This window comes from Peromyscus leucopus, chromosome 6 (assembly GCF_004664715.2).
Source record: "Peromyscus leucopus breed LL Stock chromosome 6, UCI_PerLeu_2.1, whole genome shotgun sequence".
Lineage (NCBI taxonomy): Eukaryota > Metazoa > Chordata > Mammalia > Rodentia > Cricetidae > Peromyscus > Peromyscus leucopus.
In genome coordinates, this window is record NC_051068.1 from 65,521,409 (window position 1) to 65,540,145 (window position 18,737).

Here is an 18,737-nt window from a genome sequence, read left to right on the forward strand (position 1 = left end):
TTTGGGCAAGAAATTGTTCTTGCCTGGACTGCTTGACAAAATGTTGTACCAACTGGACATGCAGGACCCATGGAAAAATGACCACTAAATTTTTCCAAAACAGGGGAAGATGGTCCTTCAGGTCCCTGCTTTGCAGGGGAGGTTGCTAGACATTCTGCAGGACACAGGGGAAGCAACTGAGAAACACTAAACCTATAGGCTGAAGATGGATGCCCCAATGTTGCAGAGGAACTTTGGATGACATTCCAGGCAGCCAGTTGTCTCTGACATTCTAGATTTTAGGAAGTTACTTACAATGCTCTTCCTGTTTACTTAAGTAATATTATATCCTTCTGGGGTCTTTGATGTAGTTGAAGACTAAATAGTTATAATTTTCCTTGGTTGTGAGAAAAGATAAATTATATATGAAACCTTAGCTCACAAATATAGGATAGATAGAATATTTTCTTTAATCTTGCCAAATACAAATGGACTAGATATTGTAACTGTAATTCCAGCTTGATAACTGTTCTATTATATGTAATATTACTATGTTAAAGTTAAAACCTTCCTTTTTTATTAGAAAAGGGGAAGTGCTGTGGGATGTCTTTCTATAAGCTGTGAATATATGTTGTTTCCAGTAGTTAATAAATAAGCTGCTTTGACTTATGGCAAGGCAGCTTCAGGCAGGAAATCCAAGGAGAGAGACAGGAAAGAAGAAAAGCAGAGGAGGAAAGACGTGAGCCCACCAATGAAAGAGCAACAAGATGTCAGCAGATGGGTAAAGCCATGGCCATGTGGCAACACATAGATTTATAGAAATGGGTTGATTTAAGATGAGAGAGCTAGCTGGCAAGCGGCTAAAGCCATAGGCCTTACAGTTTGTGAATAATATTAAGCCCCTGAGTGGTTATTTTATAAGCTGTGGTGGGACCACTGGGCTGGGTGGGACTGGAGAAACTTTTGACTACAGTTGAATATTGGATGGCTGTAGTTATAGTTGTTCATGTTGGGGTCTTAGATATTGTTCCATTGGTCAACAGGCCTGTCTTTGTGCCAATACCATATGTTTTTATTGTTACAACTCTGTAATATATCTTGAGGGTAGAAATGGTAATCTCTCCAGCATCATTCTATCTCTTGAGGATTGTTTTAGCTATCTGAGGTCTTTGGTAGTTCAATATGAATTCTAGGATAGTTTTATCCTATTTCTGTGAAGAATGAGATGGAGATTTTGACTGGGATTGCACTAAATCTGTAAATAGCTTTTGGTAAAATGGTCATTTTCACAATACTTATTTTACCAATCCATGAATATGGGATGTCTTTCCTTTTTCTAGTCTTCCTCTCTTTCTTCAGGGGTTTAACATTTTCTTTCTTTTTTTTTATTTATTGAAAATAGATTCTTCTCGGGCTGGAGAGATGGCTCAGAGGTTAAGAACACTCACTGCTTTTCCAGAGGTCCTGAGTTCAATTCCCAGCAACCACATGGTGGCTCACAAGCATCTGTCATGAGATCTGGTGCCCTCTTCTGGCCTGCAGTCATACATGCTGTATACATAATAAATAAATTTAAAAAAAAGAAAAAGAAAATAGATTCTTCTCATACAATACATCCCAACCACAAGTTCCCCTCCTCGACACCTCCCAGCTTCTCCCACTCCACATCACTTCTCCCCCAGATCCACTCCCCCTCTGTGGTAGTTTGAATGTAATTGGCCCCCATAATCTCATAGGGAGAGGCACTACTAGGAGGTATGGCTTTGTTGGAGTTGGTGTGGCCTTGTTGGAGGAAGTGTGTCATTGTGAGGCGGGCTTTGAGGTTTTCTGTGCTCAGGATACTGCCCAGTATCTCAGCCAACTTCCTGTTTCCTGTAATATATAGGACTCTCAGCTATTTCTCCTGCACCATGTTTGCCTGCATGCCACTGTGACCTGCACCATGGTGATAATGGGTTGAACCTCTGAAACTGTAAGCAAGTCACCCCAATTAAATGCTTTATTTATAAGAGTTGCCATGGTCATAGTGTCTCTTCACAGCAATAAAAATCCTAAGACACCCTCCATCTCCCATTGGAAAGGAACAATCCTCCAAGAGACAACAACCAAACAGGACAAAACAAAATACAGTAAGACAAGGCAAAGCCCTTACAATGGAACTACAAAAGTCAACCTAACAGGAAGAAAAGAGTAATAAGAGAAGGCAAAAGAGTCAGAGATACACCCATTCCCACAGTTAGGAGTCTCACACAAACACCAAGCTAACAGCCACACATGTATGCAGAGGACCTGGTGCAGACCCATGCAGGCCTGTGGTTGTCACTTAGGTCTCTGTGAGCCAATGTAAGCCCTGCTTAGTTGATTCGATGGGCTGTGTTTTTCTGGTCTCCTCCACCCTCTCTGACTCCTATAACCTTTCTGCATTCTCTTCCATGGGATTCCTGGAGCTCTGAGGGGAGAAACCTTAAGGAGACCTCCAATTTAGATTCTATCCCCCCATGAAGTCTGGCTGTGGATCTCTGCATCCTCTCTCATCTGCTGCCAGAGGAAGCCTCTCTGATGATGACTAGACAAGGCAGCAATCTATGAGTATACCAGAATAGCCTTAGGAATCATCTCTCTTGCTCTCCCTTTCTTTCTTTCTTTCTTTCTTTCTTTCTTTCTTTCTTTCTTTCTTTCTTTCTTTCTTTCTTTCTTTCTTTCTTTCCTCCTTCCTTCCTTCCTTCCTTCCTTCCTTCCTTCCTTCCTTCCTTCCTTCCTTCCTTCCTCTCTCTCTCTCTCTCTCTCTCTCTCTCTCTCTCTCTCTCTCTCTCTCTTTCCTTCCTTCCTTTTCAAGACAGGGTTTCTTTGTGTAGCCCTGGCTGTCCTGGAACTCACTATGTAGACCAGGCTGACCTCAAAACTAAAGATCTGCCTGTCTCTGCCTCTCAAGTGCTGGAATTAAAGGCTTGTGTTGTTGTTGTTGTTGTTCTCCTCCTCCTCCTTCTTGTACTAGTCATGTTTGGTTCTACCCTACATCCCTAGCCATCTAAGCAGTGTTAAGCATGAGCTCCCTCTAGTGGAATGGGCTTCATTTTAAATCAGACATTGGTTGGCCACTCCCACAAGTTCTGTACCACTATTGATCCTGCACATACTGCAGGCAGGACAGATTGTTGGTGGAAAGTTTTGTGCCTGGGTTGGTGTCCATGCCTCTTTTAATACCCTGAAAAGTACCTTCCTGTACCAAAGAGACTAGAAGATAAGGATGAAGGCTCCATGCAGGCATCATCTCAACCTTTCTATGTTCAATGAGCTGTGTTGCCCTAGTCAATGAGCTGTGTGGATGTTGCCCTAGGCAACGAGGCCCTGCTGTCAGTTTTCAGGAGCATCCCTCTGTCCTAGCATCAGCCCGGGTTGTTTGGGGATCTCCACTGGACCCCCTTAGACAACAACTCAACTGAATGCAAACCAGCTCTGCCCCTGGAAGCCTTGCCCGGCAATAAGATTTATCTAGTTCAGAGTCCTTGTCCCCCATAACTGAAAGTGCTCCCTAGGATCACCCACAGAGATTTCAGGAAGTTTCTACTGCATTAGATTTCCACACCATCCCTCAAGTACCCCCATTTCTAGCTGTCTCTCCCCATACTCTTCCCTTCCATCCCATGTCCCCCACCTGATCCCTCCCACTCCTGTCCCCACTCACCCCCAATCCACTTGCACAATCTATTCTATTTCTGCTTTCCAGGGAGATCCATGTGCCCTGCCCCCAAGAGCCCTACTCTTTGCCTAACTTTACTGGGTCTATGACTTTGTAGCTTGACTATCATTTACTTAACAACTACTATCCACTTATGAGTAAGTACATACCATGTTTGTCTTTCTGAGTCTGAGTTATTTCACTCAGAATGGTATTTTCTAGTTCCATCCATTTGATTGCAAATGTCATTTATTAAACATCTGAGTAATACTGTTTGTATAAAAATTGAGTAATACCATTGTATAAATGTACCACATCTTCTTTATCCATTCTTATGTTGAGGAACATCTAGGTAATTTCCAGTTTCTGGTTTTTATGAGTAAAGCCACTATGAACATAGTTGAACAAGTATCCTTGTGGTAGGTAGAGTGTCCTTTGGTCATGTGCGCAAGAGTGGTGTAGCTGGGTCTTGAGGTAGGTCAATTTCAATTTTCTGAGCAGCTGCCATATTGATTTCCATAGTGGCTGTACAAGTTTGCCCTTCTACCAGCAATGGGGGAGTGTTCCTCTTGCTTTGCATCCTCACCAGCATAAGCTGTCACATGTGTTATTGATCTTAGCCATTCTGACAGGTATAAGAGGGAATCTCAAAGTAGTTTTGATTTGCATTTCCCTGATGGTTAAGGATGTTGAACATTTCTTTAAGTGTTTCTCAGCCATTTGAGGTTCTTCTATTCAGAATTCTCTGTTTAGAGCTATACCCCATTTTTAATTAGATTATTTGTTTTTTATTTATTTTTAATTAGATTTATTTGTTTATTGCATGCAATATATGTTCTTTATATATTTTGGATATTAGTTTTCTACCAGATGTAGAGTTGGTAAAAAAAAATCTTTTCACATTCTGTAGGCTACTGTTTTGTCTTGTTGACTGTGTCTTTTGACTTAGAGAAACTTTTCAGGTTTGTGAGGTCCCATTTATTTAATTGTGGATCTTAGTGCCTGCCCTAATGGTGTTCTGTGCAAGAAGTTGTCTCCTGTGCCAATGCATCCAAGGCTATTATCCACTTCGTCCTCTATCAGGTTCAGTGTTATCGGGCTTCATGTTGAGGTCTTTGATCCACTTGGACTTGAATTTTGTGCAGAGCAAAGAATATGGATCTATTTGCATTCTTCTACATGCTGATATCCCGTTTGACCAGGACCATTTGTGAACATGGGCTGGGCTTGTGATTGCTGCCACAGTCCCTGTGAGTTCATATGTGCATCAGTCCTATTTTCTTAGAGTCATCCATCCCCTCTGGCTTTTACAATTTTTCTGCCTTCAATTCCAAATAGCTCCTTGAGCTCTGGGGGCGGGGGGGGGGGAGGGCTTCAGTGAAGACATCTCATTTAGGACAGGGTGCTCCAAAACTCCCATTCTGGGCACACTGTCCCACTGTGGATCTCTGTGTTGGTTCCTATCTATTGCCAGAGGAAGCATCTCTGGTGATGGCTGAGCAAGACACATTGATCTATACCTGGAGGAGAAGGTCATTAGGAGTCATTTTATTGGGACATTCCTTCAGCAGGACAATCGTACTCAGTTTTCCCCTAAGTCACTGGCCTATCTAGTCTCACGTTCTTGGCAACGAGAACAGTGCCAAGTATGAATTCCATTTCATGGACTGGAACTTAAATCTAATCAGATAATGGTCACTCCCACGACATTTGTTCCACTACTACACCAGTGCATCATGCAAACAAGTCACCATTGTAGATGGTTGTAGCTGGGTTTATGGTTACTTTTCTCCTCTGGGAGCACGCACAGTATATTCCAGTACCATGAACACTAGTCAGTATGGGTAAAGGCTCTGAGAAGGCACTAGCAGGACTTCTCCATGTTTGATGAGATATGTACTTGTTGTCTATAGCAATGGGGCCTTACCATAAGTTTGTGGAGAGCACCAATGGTCTCGAGAATAGCCTCAGCTGTTTTGGGGATTCTCAACTCAATTATATGTGAATCTATTCCTGTCTATGAAGGTTTCACTTGGTGCTCAGAGATGTCTAATAGGGGCATTGTATCCCCCAAATGATCTAGGGATTCCATTTAGATTTCTTTCCCATATGTATACATTTTCAGAAGCTTCTACTGCAGTAGATTTCCATGTGACCCCTTGAGTGGCCCTTAGTGTTTCCTGTCCTCCCTGTCTTCCCCTTTTACTCCCCTGTCCCCTCCCACGGTCCACTTAATCCTCCTGTTCCAGTCTCCCCGTGTGTCTCTCCATAACTAGATATTCTAGTTCCCGTTCCTTGGGAGCTCCCTGTCCCCTGTTCCCTTACTCTATACCCAACCTCACTGCTTCTGCAGATTGTAGGATGGTTGTTGAGGGCTTAGAAGCTAACATCCACATATATGAGAACACATACCGAATTTGTCTTTTTGGGTTTGGGTTAACTCACTTAGGATGATGATATTTTTTTCTAGGTACATCCATTTACCTGCAGATTTCATGATTTCATTTTTTATAACAGCTGAGTAATAGTCCATTGTGTAAATAATGTACTACATTTCATTATATTTTCACCTATTGTTGGGCATCTAGACTATTTCCAAGTTCTGCCTATTATGAATAAATAAATAAAAATGTTTTACCTTCTCTTAGGCCATCCTGTATCTTAATAAGCATGGATGAGCAAATGTCTCTCTAGTAGGATGTAAATTCCTTTGGGTATATACCCAAGAGTGGTATAGCTGGATCTATTTTCAGTTTCCCAGGGAATCACCACACTGATCTCCATAGTGATTGTACAAGTATACATTTCTACCTGCTCACAGACTCGGGAGGTAAACAAAATGTCACATGTCTAGGGAAGTGTAAAACTTGGAGCTCCTTGAAGGCCTTCCCCAGTGTTATAGATGGAATGAACTGGGGGAGGAGACTCAGACCAGCTGAGCTGTAGGTAAGATGGATTCTCAGACTTTCCAGCTGCAGGTTGAACAGAAAGTTCCAGGATGGCAGCTCCTGTCAGCTGTCAATCATGTAGGGGTGGGGTGTTCAGCCATGCAGCTGTTTTTGAGTCATCCCTGCTCCCGTGATTAACCTCTCCCCCAGACTTCTGTTAGTAACTCCCATAAAACTCCTTGGTCCATGCTGCCTTAATTTAGTCTGCTGAATAGATGGTTTTCTAGGACGATATGAATTAGTAAACTGTATGAAAGGAGAGACAGTTTATAAAGAGAATGACTGTCATGAAAAAATTATCCATACAGGTCAGGTTATCCAGATGACTCCACATTAGATTTATTTTTAATTTTTAAGGAAAAGGTAAGTTTAGTAGTTATATTTTTGATCCCAAAGAAGTAGGATCTAATGCCAGTAAAGGAATGGGCTTGTGAGTAGGGGGGAAATCAAGCAGGGAAAGAGCAAAACTTCCCTCTTCCATGTCCTTATATAGGCTTCCAGCAGAAGGTGTGGCCTAGATTAGAGGAGGGTCTTCCTACTTCAAATTAAGGAAAAACTCCTTCACAGATGTGCCCTATTTTGGGGTTAAATCTCCATTTAGTCAAGTTTACAGCTGAGAACAGCCATCACAGTAAGAAACAGGAAGAGTTTGTAAGAACAGAATTCTAAGGAATTGTTGAGAGACACACAAAGAAAACAAGTGAAGCAGTGCATCCTGTTTTTGTACCTGAAAGTCTACATGGTGCAAAATATCCTTGTTCCTAAAGTTACCCCTGATAGCAATGCATTACAGCAATACATCATTTAAAACAAATCGCAATGGTTTTTGAAGCTTTTCTAAGGATGCAGTCTAACATAAAATATAGAACCTAATATATAGTCAATCAATTATCAGTGTTGGTGTCTGACCTGGAAGAAAAGTATATGCCTCTTTTCTTAACAGGGAAGAAAAGAGGCATATACTTTTCTTCCAGGTATTTATGGCATACACTTTTCTCTCCACATATACAGGTCCAAAGCTTAATCACTAACTTCTAAAAGGAAGCTATTCCCGTGACTATGTTTTGAGCCTTAGACTCTGCTAAGCCATAAGCAGTGATATGGAGGACTAGGGTGGGGAATGTGGCTTCTCTCATTCTCAAAGACAATAAAGGTCATAAGAAGAATGGGTTGTGGGAGTGGTGGTACAGCCTTTAATCCCAGCACTCTGGAGGCAGAGGTAGATGGATCTCTGATTTTGAGGCCAGTCTGGTCTAAACAGTGAGTTCCAGGATAGACAGGGCTACACAAAGAAACCCTGTCTGGAAAAACAAACAAACAAAAAAACAAACAAAAAACCCAAGATCTCCTTTCTGGAGAAGGCCATGTTAGGGACAGGTATGTAATGTAGCTGTGTGCTTGCCTAACACACATAAGATCCTAAGTTCTAACCCTGCACCACACAAAGCCAGGCACAACAGCACACACCCATTATCCAAGCACTCGGAAAGTGGAGGCAGGAGGATCAGAAGTTCAAGGTTATCCTTGGCTATATTCCAAGCTTTAAGGCCTCCTAGGCTACAGGGACAGCCCATCTGAAAATAAAAACAAGAACAACAAAGGAGAAGATAATTTTAGAGTAAGAAAAGCCCAATGCAAAAATGCTTACAGTAATTTCAAGAAGACTTGTAAACATATATATGTGAGTTGTGTTCATGTATATTTTGCTACAGAAATCTTTTAAATTAAGTTGTTGAATTTAATTAAACACTAAAATAAGGTACAATTTATAGAACAACCAACTTAACTATTAATTTATCCATCTGTACATATTATAATGTGACTTTTGTCTAATTTCTATGTATCACTTTTTAAAATTTTGATTTACATCTATAACTTAGCAAGTGGTTTATGAAGATTTTTTTAAAAGCTAGTTTCTTCCCAAATCAAGAAATGAAATAAAGCACTCACAGTTTCTTTTATTATATGTGCTTTATTTGACCACAATCTAGGGGATGGAAGGCCCAGGCACACGTGATTCTCACTTGGGCCCACCTCTTCATCCCTCCAAGGAGATAGTTATGGAAGGAACTGGAAAGGGAACAGTTTTTTCCAAGCTTGGATACCATGGAATAGGGGACTTGGGCCTTCTTTACTGCTGTTAGAACTTAAGCTCAGAGCAAAATTGTTTTGCATCCTGTTGAAGGATGATTCACAGATGAAGTCTTGAAGTCCAGTGGGAACTATTAAGCCAGTGAGGTCCAAATGCAGAAAATAGGAGATCTGATGGTGTCTGGTCATTAGATCTTCAGGAAGTGCTAGGCAAGACTGCTGTGTAGAGGGAATGAGAGGTCAGGATACAGTGGCCCAGCAAAGGACTGTGCAGACACTTCCACCAGATTTTCTAAGGGTACATGTGATGCAGAATGAGACCAGAAGCCAGCCTGAACCACGGAAGCCATCCCACAACCTGTCTCAACCATCCCAATCAGCCCCTGGGGATTCTTCCTACACATGGACTTTCACCAAAGAGCCTCAGGAATGTGTGAAATCCTGATTTTATCTCGACTCAGTGAAGACCTTGGACTAGACACCACACTTTTCTGACAGAGATAATGAGCCATAGAGAAGTCTGTTACTTCTAGGGCTGGTGCTTGGGGGAGGTCGGCCTCAAAGGCTCTGTACAGTAGACTCCAGATCCCATGGGCTCTAGAGAGCCTAGTCCTGATTCCATTACCTTCAACAAGCTACCGCCTTTACAAGTGCCTTGCAATGGGCATGGGCCCAGTAGTTCTAAGGAATTCTCTTTTCACAAAAAGCCACTCTAGCACTCAGTGGGCTGAGGCTGGGGAGGACATTGTCCCTGGCTGCCTCTCTAGTCACAGGCTCTATGGAGATGTGGAAATTTGCAGCAATTCTCAGATTTCATTTTGCTCTGACCCTCTGGATTCTTTGCCTGGTATGGCCTGATTCCTGGACCCGACTTTCTGGGCCACCAATGTCTTTCCAAAACAACCCACCAGCTGTCCTCTACCTACAGAATCCAGAGCTTCATTCTGATGGGTAGATCTGCTAAAAAGAGCTCAGAATAGCTGAAAAGATTTCACAATAATGTGAGCATATCACCCTGACTAAAACCACCCAACAATAAAAATTGATGCTTCATATTATGCTCCAACTCAAACCATAAAAATAATAATGTTTTGTCTCTTAAGATGGCCAATAAGGATGGATAGCACAGGACAGTCTGTTTTATAGCTCAGGGCCGACTTAATGTGACCTGACTGTGTTGCCCTCAGTGCATTCTACTGTAGAATAGGTGCAGAGAGAAAAGCAGAGGATGGCAGCCTAAGGAGGGGCTCAGCCCCATGTCCCCTCCACCATCACCCACCTTCACACACAGCCCCAGCATCTTCATCATGTCCACAATCAAAGGGCTCGACCTGGTCACATTCAGCCAGGGTCTTCTCTGTCCCATTGCACAGGGCCACCTGAATGAGCACAGGCAGAGCTTCATCAACTACTGGTGGATACAACATGGCTATAGGTGTGTGCTTGGCTGCTCCACAGCCCAGCTCTCGGCACACCACTGCCACATCCTTCATGTCCCAGCCGTCATCGCATACAGTGCCCCAGCGACCTTCCTGTTCCACCTCTACACGTCCTTCACAGTGGTGGGGACCATTCACCAGACGCACTTTGGGTGGAGGCTCTGCAAACAGAAGGTGAAAGTACATTTAAAACCATACACACCCCAAGGCAGCTCCCATGTACACAAGTCTCTACAGCAGTGGGGGAGTGGGACAGGGGTACGGTTACAGTTCATGTCAAATGTTGATTGACAGTATCTGGAATCACCTAAGAGAAAAGTCTTCAGGCACCCCCTTTCAGGAACTGTCTAGATTAGGTTGGCTGGTGGCCATGCCTGTGGGACACTATTGATTAGGTTAATTGAGCTAGGAAGACTTGTCTGCAGTAGGTTCTGGTATTCCCCAGGCTGGGATCCTTGACTATATAAAAAGGAGACAGTTGGCTGTGCCTATAAGACTATACGGACTGAAGTATAAGACTAAATGAAGAAAATAGCTTAAATTAAAGAAAGAACCCCTAGAGTTCATATACTCACAAAACAAATGAAAATGACATTAATTTTTTGTTTCACAGAGAAAATATGCATAAACTGACAGTATGTAAGACCATTAACCAAAATTTAGTGATTTTCTTGGAGGTAAAAATTTTACAGGCCACATTTTAGTAAATGCTAAATATAAGAATGTAGGATTTTAGCTGGGCGGTGGTGGCACACACCTTTAATCCCAGCACTCGGGAGGCAGAGCCAGGCAGATCTCTGTGAGTTTGAGGGCAGCCTGGGCTACCAAGTGAGTTCCAGGAAAGGCGCAAAGCTACACAGAGAAACCCTGCCTCGAAAAACCAAAAAAAAAAAAAAAAAAAAAGGAATGTAGGATTTTAATAAATGCTAAATACAAGAACAAATGGATATCTAAAATATTAATAATAAAGGATTGATATAATATTTATTTATAAGAAATTATAAATTTTGTATAAAATAATTGAGAGACTATATTACACATATTGTAGACAATAAGCAAATGAAGACATCATACATCAAAAATTTTAAAATGAGATAAAGGTGGTATTTGGAGGAAAACATAGTTTTAAATACACTTGTTAGAAAACAAAAAGCTGAAAAAGAAGTAAATGAATTAGAAAAATACTTTGGAATGAATAAGATGATATTGACTTGAAAAGTAAAAATTTAAAAGGAAACCTAAATTTAAAAAAAAGAACAATATAATAGAAAGACCTCCAGTAAATCTGGTGAGAAAAGGCGGCCATTCAAGCACATTAAAAGTGAGGAGAGAACATAGTCACACACTAGAAATTAAACACCAGATATGGTGCTCAAGAGTCTGTGATAAATTTGAAAATCTAGACTTTCCTATTTAGCTCATCTTTGAGGGACAAAGCACATAAACTGTTGTGTGAGGAGCTGAATGGAGCATACGTGTGTACAGTGTACGTGTGTGCGAGGAAGCCAGAGGAGGACGCCTTGCTGCTTCCACTAAAGCTCCCTGCTTTCTTCTCTGGAAACAGAGTCTTCCGCAGGACCCCACCTCAGCATTTTCAGCTAGTCTGGTAGCCAGCAAACCATATGGTTGTCTTGTCTCCATTCCCTGAAGCAGCCTTGCCCAGGGAAGCAGTGAGGACCAAACACAGGCCCTCACACATGTGCAGTAAGGGAACTTACCCTCTCAGTCATCCTCAGCTCTATAACAATAGCCCTGTAACAAAACAGTGTTTTAAAACAATAAAAACCTTGGAAAGGCTAATGAACAAAAAAAGATTTGACAGTAGAGGTAACAGTCTACTGGGCAGAATCTTTGGCTAGTAGCAAAGAAGTGGATAATTTAAAAGTTGTTATAAATTCCTGAACACAGAGTTTGTTGAACCTCCCTGAAATCATTCTCATGAGTTTAGCTGAGAAGCATACAAAAGCAGTCTCGCTCACACCATAACTGTTCAGCACTGTTAACTATTGATGCAGCCTGTCTCTGGCTGGATAGGAAGTGCTACAGAGTACTTCAACGTACATGTACTAGGGCCAGAACAAGCACATTTAAGTCCCAGGTCTGTGTGATGGGTTTCCTTATGCAATTCTCTGAACAGCTCGTTGCTTTGGGTTTCTTTGCTCTGTAAAGTGGGGAGGATCACAGGACCCACTTTACAGGCACTATACTCATAAAACTGTTTCCCAGGCCACTGTGAGGACAAAATGTTCAACTGCTCTGAACAGCATCTTGCAGGTGCTGCATCTTCTTGCCTTCTGCAGCATTTGTGAAAGTCAGAGAGAGTCTAGAACATCACAAAAGGAGAGTTGGTTGTTTTTCACTCTTTACTCTTTGGTCTTTTTGCTCTTTGTGGGTCCTGCCACCCAGCTCCCAAATAAATACACACAGAGGCTTCTTATTATTTATAAATAAATGCCAGGTCTTGGCTTGGCTTATTTCTAGCTAGCTTTCCTTAACTAAATTAACCCATCTACCTTTTGCCTCTGGCTTTTACCTTTCTCTTACTTCTGTATATCTTACTTTCAATCTTACTCTGTGGCTGGCTGTGTGGCTGTGTGGCTGTGTGGCTGGGTGACTGTGAGGCTGGGCCCTTGCATCTTCCTCTTCTTGCTCACTTGCTCATTGATCCCTCTCCTCCCAGATTTATCCTCCTATTTATCTTCTTTCCCTTCCAGCCCCACCTATCCTTTCCTTTGCCTTGTTATTGGCTGTTCAGCTTTTTATTAGATCAGTCAGGTATTTTAGACAGGCACAGTAACACAGCTTCACAGAGTTAAACAAATGCAACATAAAAGAATGCAACACATCTTTGCATCATTCAACAAATGTTACACAGTATCAACTAATGTAACATACCTTAAAATAATATTCCCCAACACAAGAGCTTTAGTTCAGATCTGGAATATATAGTAATTCTTTTTATAAGGGATAGGCTGCTACTGTCATTTCAAATATTATTTGTGCCTTCTTTGTACCATCCCCTACCTGGGGATCTCTCCTTACAGACAGAGGCTGTACTTCACTGACCTCTTAGTTTACTGAATAAAGTTTCCATTGTTGCTTTTCTGAAGGGAGAGCAAAGTCTTTGGAAAACTATTGTTCAAGTGCCCCAGCGAGCCATGGTAGCTTCTACCCTCAGGGATGAGGAGGAGCCTGCAATCTGGCTGCTGCCCCTGTTCTCCCTGCCTGACTTAGTCCCATGGGCCCAACCCATTGATGCTCACTCTCCACATCTATATAGGACCGGTGACTCTGCTTCAAGACACTGTGAGATGCGGTCATCGCCTCACACCAATAATTTCCTGAGTCTTCTTTCCATATTGCTGAGATCGTAAACTTCGGTGAGGTCCATTCTGACCGCAAAGTGTGTCCATCTTTGAAGAAGGAATAGCGTAACTGGGTCGTTGCTCTGTCTGAAGGAAGCCTGGTGTTGCAGGACAGGGTCACTGAACTCCCCTCTATGGGCTGCAGGGGGCTTGCTGTCAGCCCAGGTGCCGGAAACAGCTCTGGAGGGGGAAGAGTGAATCCAAAGAGACCACTTGTTAGTAGCGGACTGCACAGTCCTCCAGAAATGCCTAAGGAGCAAGACACACATATCCATACTCCAGAACTGACAGCCCATCACCATTTATCCATTCCTGGTTAGTGTCATATGTCCAGTACCCTGGTCTCCTACACAAGCACTCTCACCCCTAGACACATCCACTTGAGGAATGATCCCCTACCTTGGACATTAAGCCACATAGATCTTGTTTCTTCTTTCGTGTCCACATATAGGGAAAGTTTCCTATCTGCCTTACAGAGGTAGGAGCCACTGTCACTGAGTCTTGCTTTCGAAATTGTGTAGATCCAGAAACCGCTGTAAATACCTATTTGAGATCCATCCTTGAAGTATTTTAGTGTCCTTATGTCATGATTCGTTACCCCCATGCAGATTATATCTACACGGTCTCCTTCATAAACACGTTGTGGCATGTTGATTGTCAACCAGTCTGCAAAGGAAGCAAGGAGACAGAGAGTATCAACACTGCCCCTGCCTGGATGCTCCTGGGAAGGGAGAGGCTCTGCATGTGTCTAGAAGCTGAGGACCACAGTGCCTGGGGACCTGCTGTCTCTGAACACTTTCTGGCTCAGCAGAGTGAGCTCTACCTCACTTAGTAGCATTTTTTTCCCAAATATGCCGCTTGGATGTATGTTAATAGATTTTAATGCTGCTTCCCCAGCTCCCAACAGCTGGACTAAATATGAATTTAAAATGAGTCCATTAGCTAAGTAAGATAGCACAGGTCTGGAATGAATGCCATTCATAGAGTTGAGGCAGGTAGGTCACAGATTAAGCTACATATTAAGTTCAGTGTGAGCTGGGTGACAGTAAGACTCGATCTCACAATAAACATCAAATATGACTGGGTATGGATAGCTTAGTGATGAAGTCCCTTGCCTGGCATGTGCAAGAGCCTGGCCCAAGCCTCAGCACCACTTTTCCCTCCACTAGAAACTCCACTAGAAACTAGCTGTGTCTCCTCACACCTATTGACATGGCCTCAGGTCCCCATGGCAGCCATGATTAACCCTTCTGCTTGTCTCCTGTATATAATCCCTGTTTAGTAGTGTGGTCAACTCCTCCCATTGCATGTCAGTCTCCCGAGACGGAACTAAGGGGGCCACTGAGACTCAAGCTCCGGAATCTACATCTCCAAGTCTCTGGCGTCTCCTAGAAACTCTTTCAGAGGCGTCTGAAAATCATGGTCGTGCTTGGCCCTGTAGGACCCCCATAAAGAAGAAGTGGAGCCATCGCTTCCCCAACAGGACAGCATCATCGGGGATTGGTGGATAGTGGGGTGTTTTTGAATTTGCTCACAGCGGGAGGAGAAAACTCAAAAGAATGGGCCCTAAACATTGGACCCTTCATCACAGGACACTGTCCAGTGTGAGGGAAGAGTCCTGGGAAAATAAGTACAGAAGTGACCTTTAGACACCTACCCAGCTGGTTCTTCTGACCCCCAGGATTGTCTAAGGAGAAAAAACCTGGGTTCATAGTCCCTAGAGTGAGACCTATAAGGATGTAGATGAAAAACACTGAGAACTTCCTCAAGCATATGTCACACTACAGCATATATTCCTAGAGCACATATCCTAAAGATGATAATCTGTAATAGTAATTCTTCCTCCATCCCTCCCTTCCTTCCTCCCTCATTCCTTTCATCCCCTGTTTCCTTCTTTCCCTTCCTCCACACCCTTCTCTTTTTGGAGAGATTCTGGGGATCAAACTCAGGGCCTTGCACGTTCTAACCAGCCCAGCACTCTAGCACTGAACTAAACCCCAGTTCACCTTCTCACCCTTCAAAATGCTCTGCTTATGGATGCATTTTTCCTTGTGCACATCTCTGTATCTAAATTACATGTTGGAAATGCTCATCCAGAAGGTTCCAAAAGGACAAAGTGACCAACTAAACTCAAAATAACTTTTGTGTAGTTTTTACCAGCTTTAAAACATAAAAGAAACAAAGGTAGATGGTTGGGCAGAAAGGTTGATAAAGAAAGAACTGTTTCAGGCCAATATTCTTTTTCCTACAAGATGAGGCTGGAGAGTAATTCCTATGAATATTTTAGGAATAAAAACTGTTTGATTAAAGGCATGTTTGAGATATAAGATTTATGAGACCAAATTGGAAATGATCCAAAGGTGATAGGAGGCAGAGAAGGATTGTAACAGATTTTCCTGACACTGAAATAAGGATTTTACTGCAAAACACATAGGTTAGTGTTTTGAGTTCGGAGTTTTTCCTTAGAGCTGTATTTTCTCGAATTAACTACAGTATGCATATACACATTTATCTTAATTCTGAGAGTTCACTGGATCCATGAGTTACTAGAGCCCTTCCATTAAGAAATTTAAAATCTTTCTTGTTCACAATTACAAACCTAGGAACACAAGCATTATCTCCTCAGCACATTGTAGAAAGAATGTGTTCTCAATGGCTCAACCAAAGAAGAAAGCCTAATTTCTAGGCTACTCTGAAACTAAGTGTTTTCTTTATTTCATTATATTAAAATTCCAATTAAAAAAAGGAAAAGCACGTTAGTCATTGGATTGTTTCCATCCCAGTAGAGACCTGAAGGTGTTCATGTCTTCTGCAGAGCAACCCCTCAGCCTCTTGCTCCTCTCTGCTATGAATATATTTTCAGTCACTCCTTCTGGTGAGGATGAGGGCATTTCCCCCCAATGGCTACACAGATGGCTTTTTCTTCACAGTTACTCCCTTTCCTGTCAGAGGGTTCAGCAGCAAATGGGAACTAATTCATGGTCTTGAGAGGGCCAGGACGCTGTCTTCTTCCCATCCAGCACCAGCTGGCAACCAGAGGTGGTGCAGCCTGGGCCACCCTGGCACAGCTGATCAAGGGGGAGGAGAGGGAGGTGCTGGATCCTTCCTCTCTTCACCCCAGCCCTGCCTCAGATCCCTGCAACCTTCTGCTAAGAGGCTTCACCAGGCAGAACCTCCCATGCCCAAGAGAGTGAGGTGCCAGAGAGCTAGAGGAATGAAGAGAGCTGCTTACCGGATTGGACTCCAACAGGAGCTGTGAGGGAACAGAGTAGAGAGATTACACAGGACAGAAGTCTTCACACTTTGTAAAAGGCTGTAGCCCTCCCAGGGTTCCCAAGCACTTCCCCTCTTTTTCTTCTTGTTTCTTTCTCCTCCCCTTCATCTTCCCTCCTTCCTTTCCTCCGTCTTTTCTCTCCATCTTTCTTTCATCCCTCCTCCTACTCACAAATGACACTCCTATGGAACCCAAGATTCATTTTTTATCATTCCTAGCACATTATGAGCAGTCCTTGGCCATTCCCAGAAGTCTGTGTTTTGCAGGCAAATCTTCAAAGAGTTTCATTTATTATCTCCTCTTTTACCTTCTTTATTTAAATATTTTTATTTTTTTAAATTAAAACATAATTATATTTTTTCTACCTTTCCTTTCCTTCCCCAAACTCCACCATGTGTTTCCTGCTATTTTTTAAATTTGTGACTTCTAATTGTCGTGTGTGTGTGTGTGTGTGTGTGTGTGTGTGTGTGTATGTGTACACCTATATATAATACAACCTGCTCAGTCCATATAATGTTACATGTATGCATATGATTTCATGGCTCACCAGTTGGTATTGGATAGCCAATTTGGAGGCTTTACCTTTAAGCTGTCCAGATTATTTTGCTTAAGAGAAATCAACTACAGAGGGGCATCCTAGATGGCAGGGAGGGCCACAAAGAACCACAGGGTCTGCTCATGTTTGATAGACAACAGTTCTCCTGCCTTCTGCATTCTAGACCTACTCCTGTGAGTGGGGCTGTGTAAGAGAGTCTTATTGATAGGCACCACCTATGATATCCACTATGGCTAGCGAGACTTGAAGTCTATGCAATGTCTCAGTCTGTGGAGGTAAGAGTTCAGTCAAAAATGGTGACTCTTGCAATAGAGCCTGGGCCTTGGGGTGTAAAATTAATGGAGGCTGTGCATGGCATTCACTCTAACAGAGAATTCCATGGAAGCTCTTTGAATGAAAATTAACTGTTTTCCTAGAGATCAAACAGAAATAACAGAGACAAATCACCAGCCTTTAGTAAGGATGGACACACACACACACACACACACACACACACACACACACACACAAATTTTTCCTTTTTCTGGGAACCCTGCTTTGCTCAGTTCTCATTTGGCATTATCCCTGACAGTACTGAATCAGAAGCAGATACCCCAGCCCTCTGCATCCTGGCAGAGAGACATACGCTTAGGAAAAGTGTCTAGAGGTACCCAGGCAGAGGTAGTTATACCCTGGCACCACCCCAGGTCTTTTTCAGCATCCTACTTACCAAGGACCAGAAGCAGTGACCACAGCAGCATGAGGCTGGAGGCAAGTCCTTTGTGACAGGAGCAGCTAAGTGCTTAGAGCAGATGGACTGTGGATCTAGGATAGAGCACTGGTTCTGCAGGGATCTTGCTGAAATAGGGGGAAAAAGGAAGTGGCAAAACTGTCTGTCTATACCCCAACCCAATGGGTGCTGCAAAAGCAAATGTCCTTCCTCTTTGTCAAATTGCTTAGATATGTGTGTACTGGTACAAAATGATTCTTAGTGCGTCGTATGCCTCCCCTTTACTCACGGCTTTTCATTGCATTTGACTTTACAGAGAAGACTGGGTTCTGCTGCCACTGAGATTGAAATAGGTTTGAGGTAGTTTTCAAAAATGAATCTCCTTTACTACTCAAGAGGCAGTTCCTAATAAGTGACACCATTGCCGGCCCTGGATTGACTCCTCTGCAGAGGTCCATCCAGACTAGGCAGTAGAAAATGAAAGATATGATGCCAGATTTTCATGTTGTTGTTTGGCAGTATGCATACTCTAAAGGCCCAGAAAGACTCATTCCTGCTCATCACTTCTGTTCAGGAGATCTTTTGGCCAGATCCAGATAGGAATTAAGAAGGAGGATAGACACATCCTGGCTACTGGAGGCTTTATCTCTGAACTGTTCTAGAGCGATCTGAAGGGCCTTGGCTCACACAGGAAAGA

At 42.8% G+C, this 18,737-nt stretch overlaps 2 protein-coding genes across 5 annotated transcripts in view; both read right to left on the reverse strand.

The window, feature by feature from the left end:
- The window catches only part of LOC114685824 (Fc receptor-like protein 2), a 56,576-nt gene extending 38,403 nt beyond the window's left edge, over window positions 1-18,173 (reverse strand). The window contains exons 1-2 of one of the 2 annotated variants that reach the window (XM_037206736.1): window positions 18,041-18,173; window positions 13,400-13,681 (exon numbers count right to left, since the gene is read on the reverse strand). In XM_037206736.1, coding sequence (XP_037062631.1) covers window positions 13,400-13,681; window positions 18,041-18,071 — 313 coding nt within the window. In that variant the 5' untranslated portion in view covers window positions 18,072-18,173. Of the gene's footprint in view, window positions 1-13,399; window positions 13,682-13,900; window positions 14,163-18,040 lie in introns of those variants that run through there. The other variant, XM_037206732.1, reaches the window with a different exon arrangement.
- LOC119088183 (CD5 antigen-like) lies at window positions 8,576-12,046 on the reverse strand. 3 transcript variants are annotated; one of them, XR_005091779.1, is made up of 3 exons: window positions 11,855-12,046; window positions 9,977-10,297; window positions 8,576-8,916 (listed from the first exon to the last, which is right to left on the reverse strand). XR_005091779.1 is itself a non-coding variant. In XM_037206738.1 (2 exons), the coding sequence occupies exons 1-2, from the start codon at window positions 10,320-10,322 to the stop codon at window positions 8,894-8,896; spliced, it is 366 nt and encodes a 121-aa protein (XP_037062633.1). In that variant the 5' UTR covers window positions 10,323-10,666; the 3' UTR covers window positions 8,576-8,893. The 3 variants fall into 3 exon arrangements, 2 of the variants coding, with proteins under 2 accessions (XP_037062633.1, XP_037062632.1); XM_037206738.1 differs by lacking the exon at window positions 11,855-12,046 and having other exon boundaries at window positions 8,576-8,913; window positions 9,977-10,666; XM_037206737.1 differs by lacking the exon at window positions 11,855-12,046 and having other exon boundaries at window positions 9,977-10,661.
- Window positions 18,174-18,737: the final 564 nt, after the last annotated feature.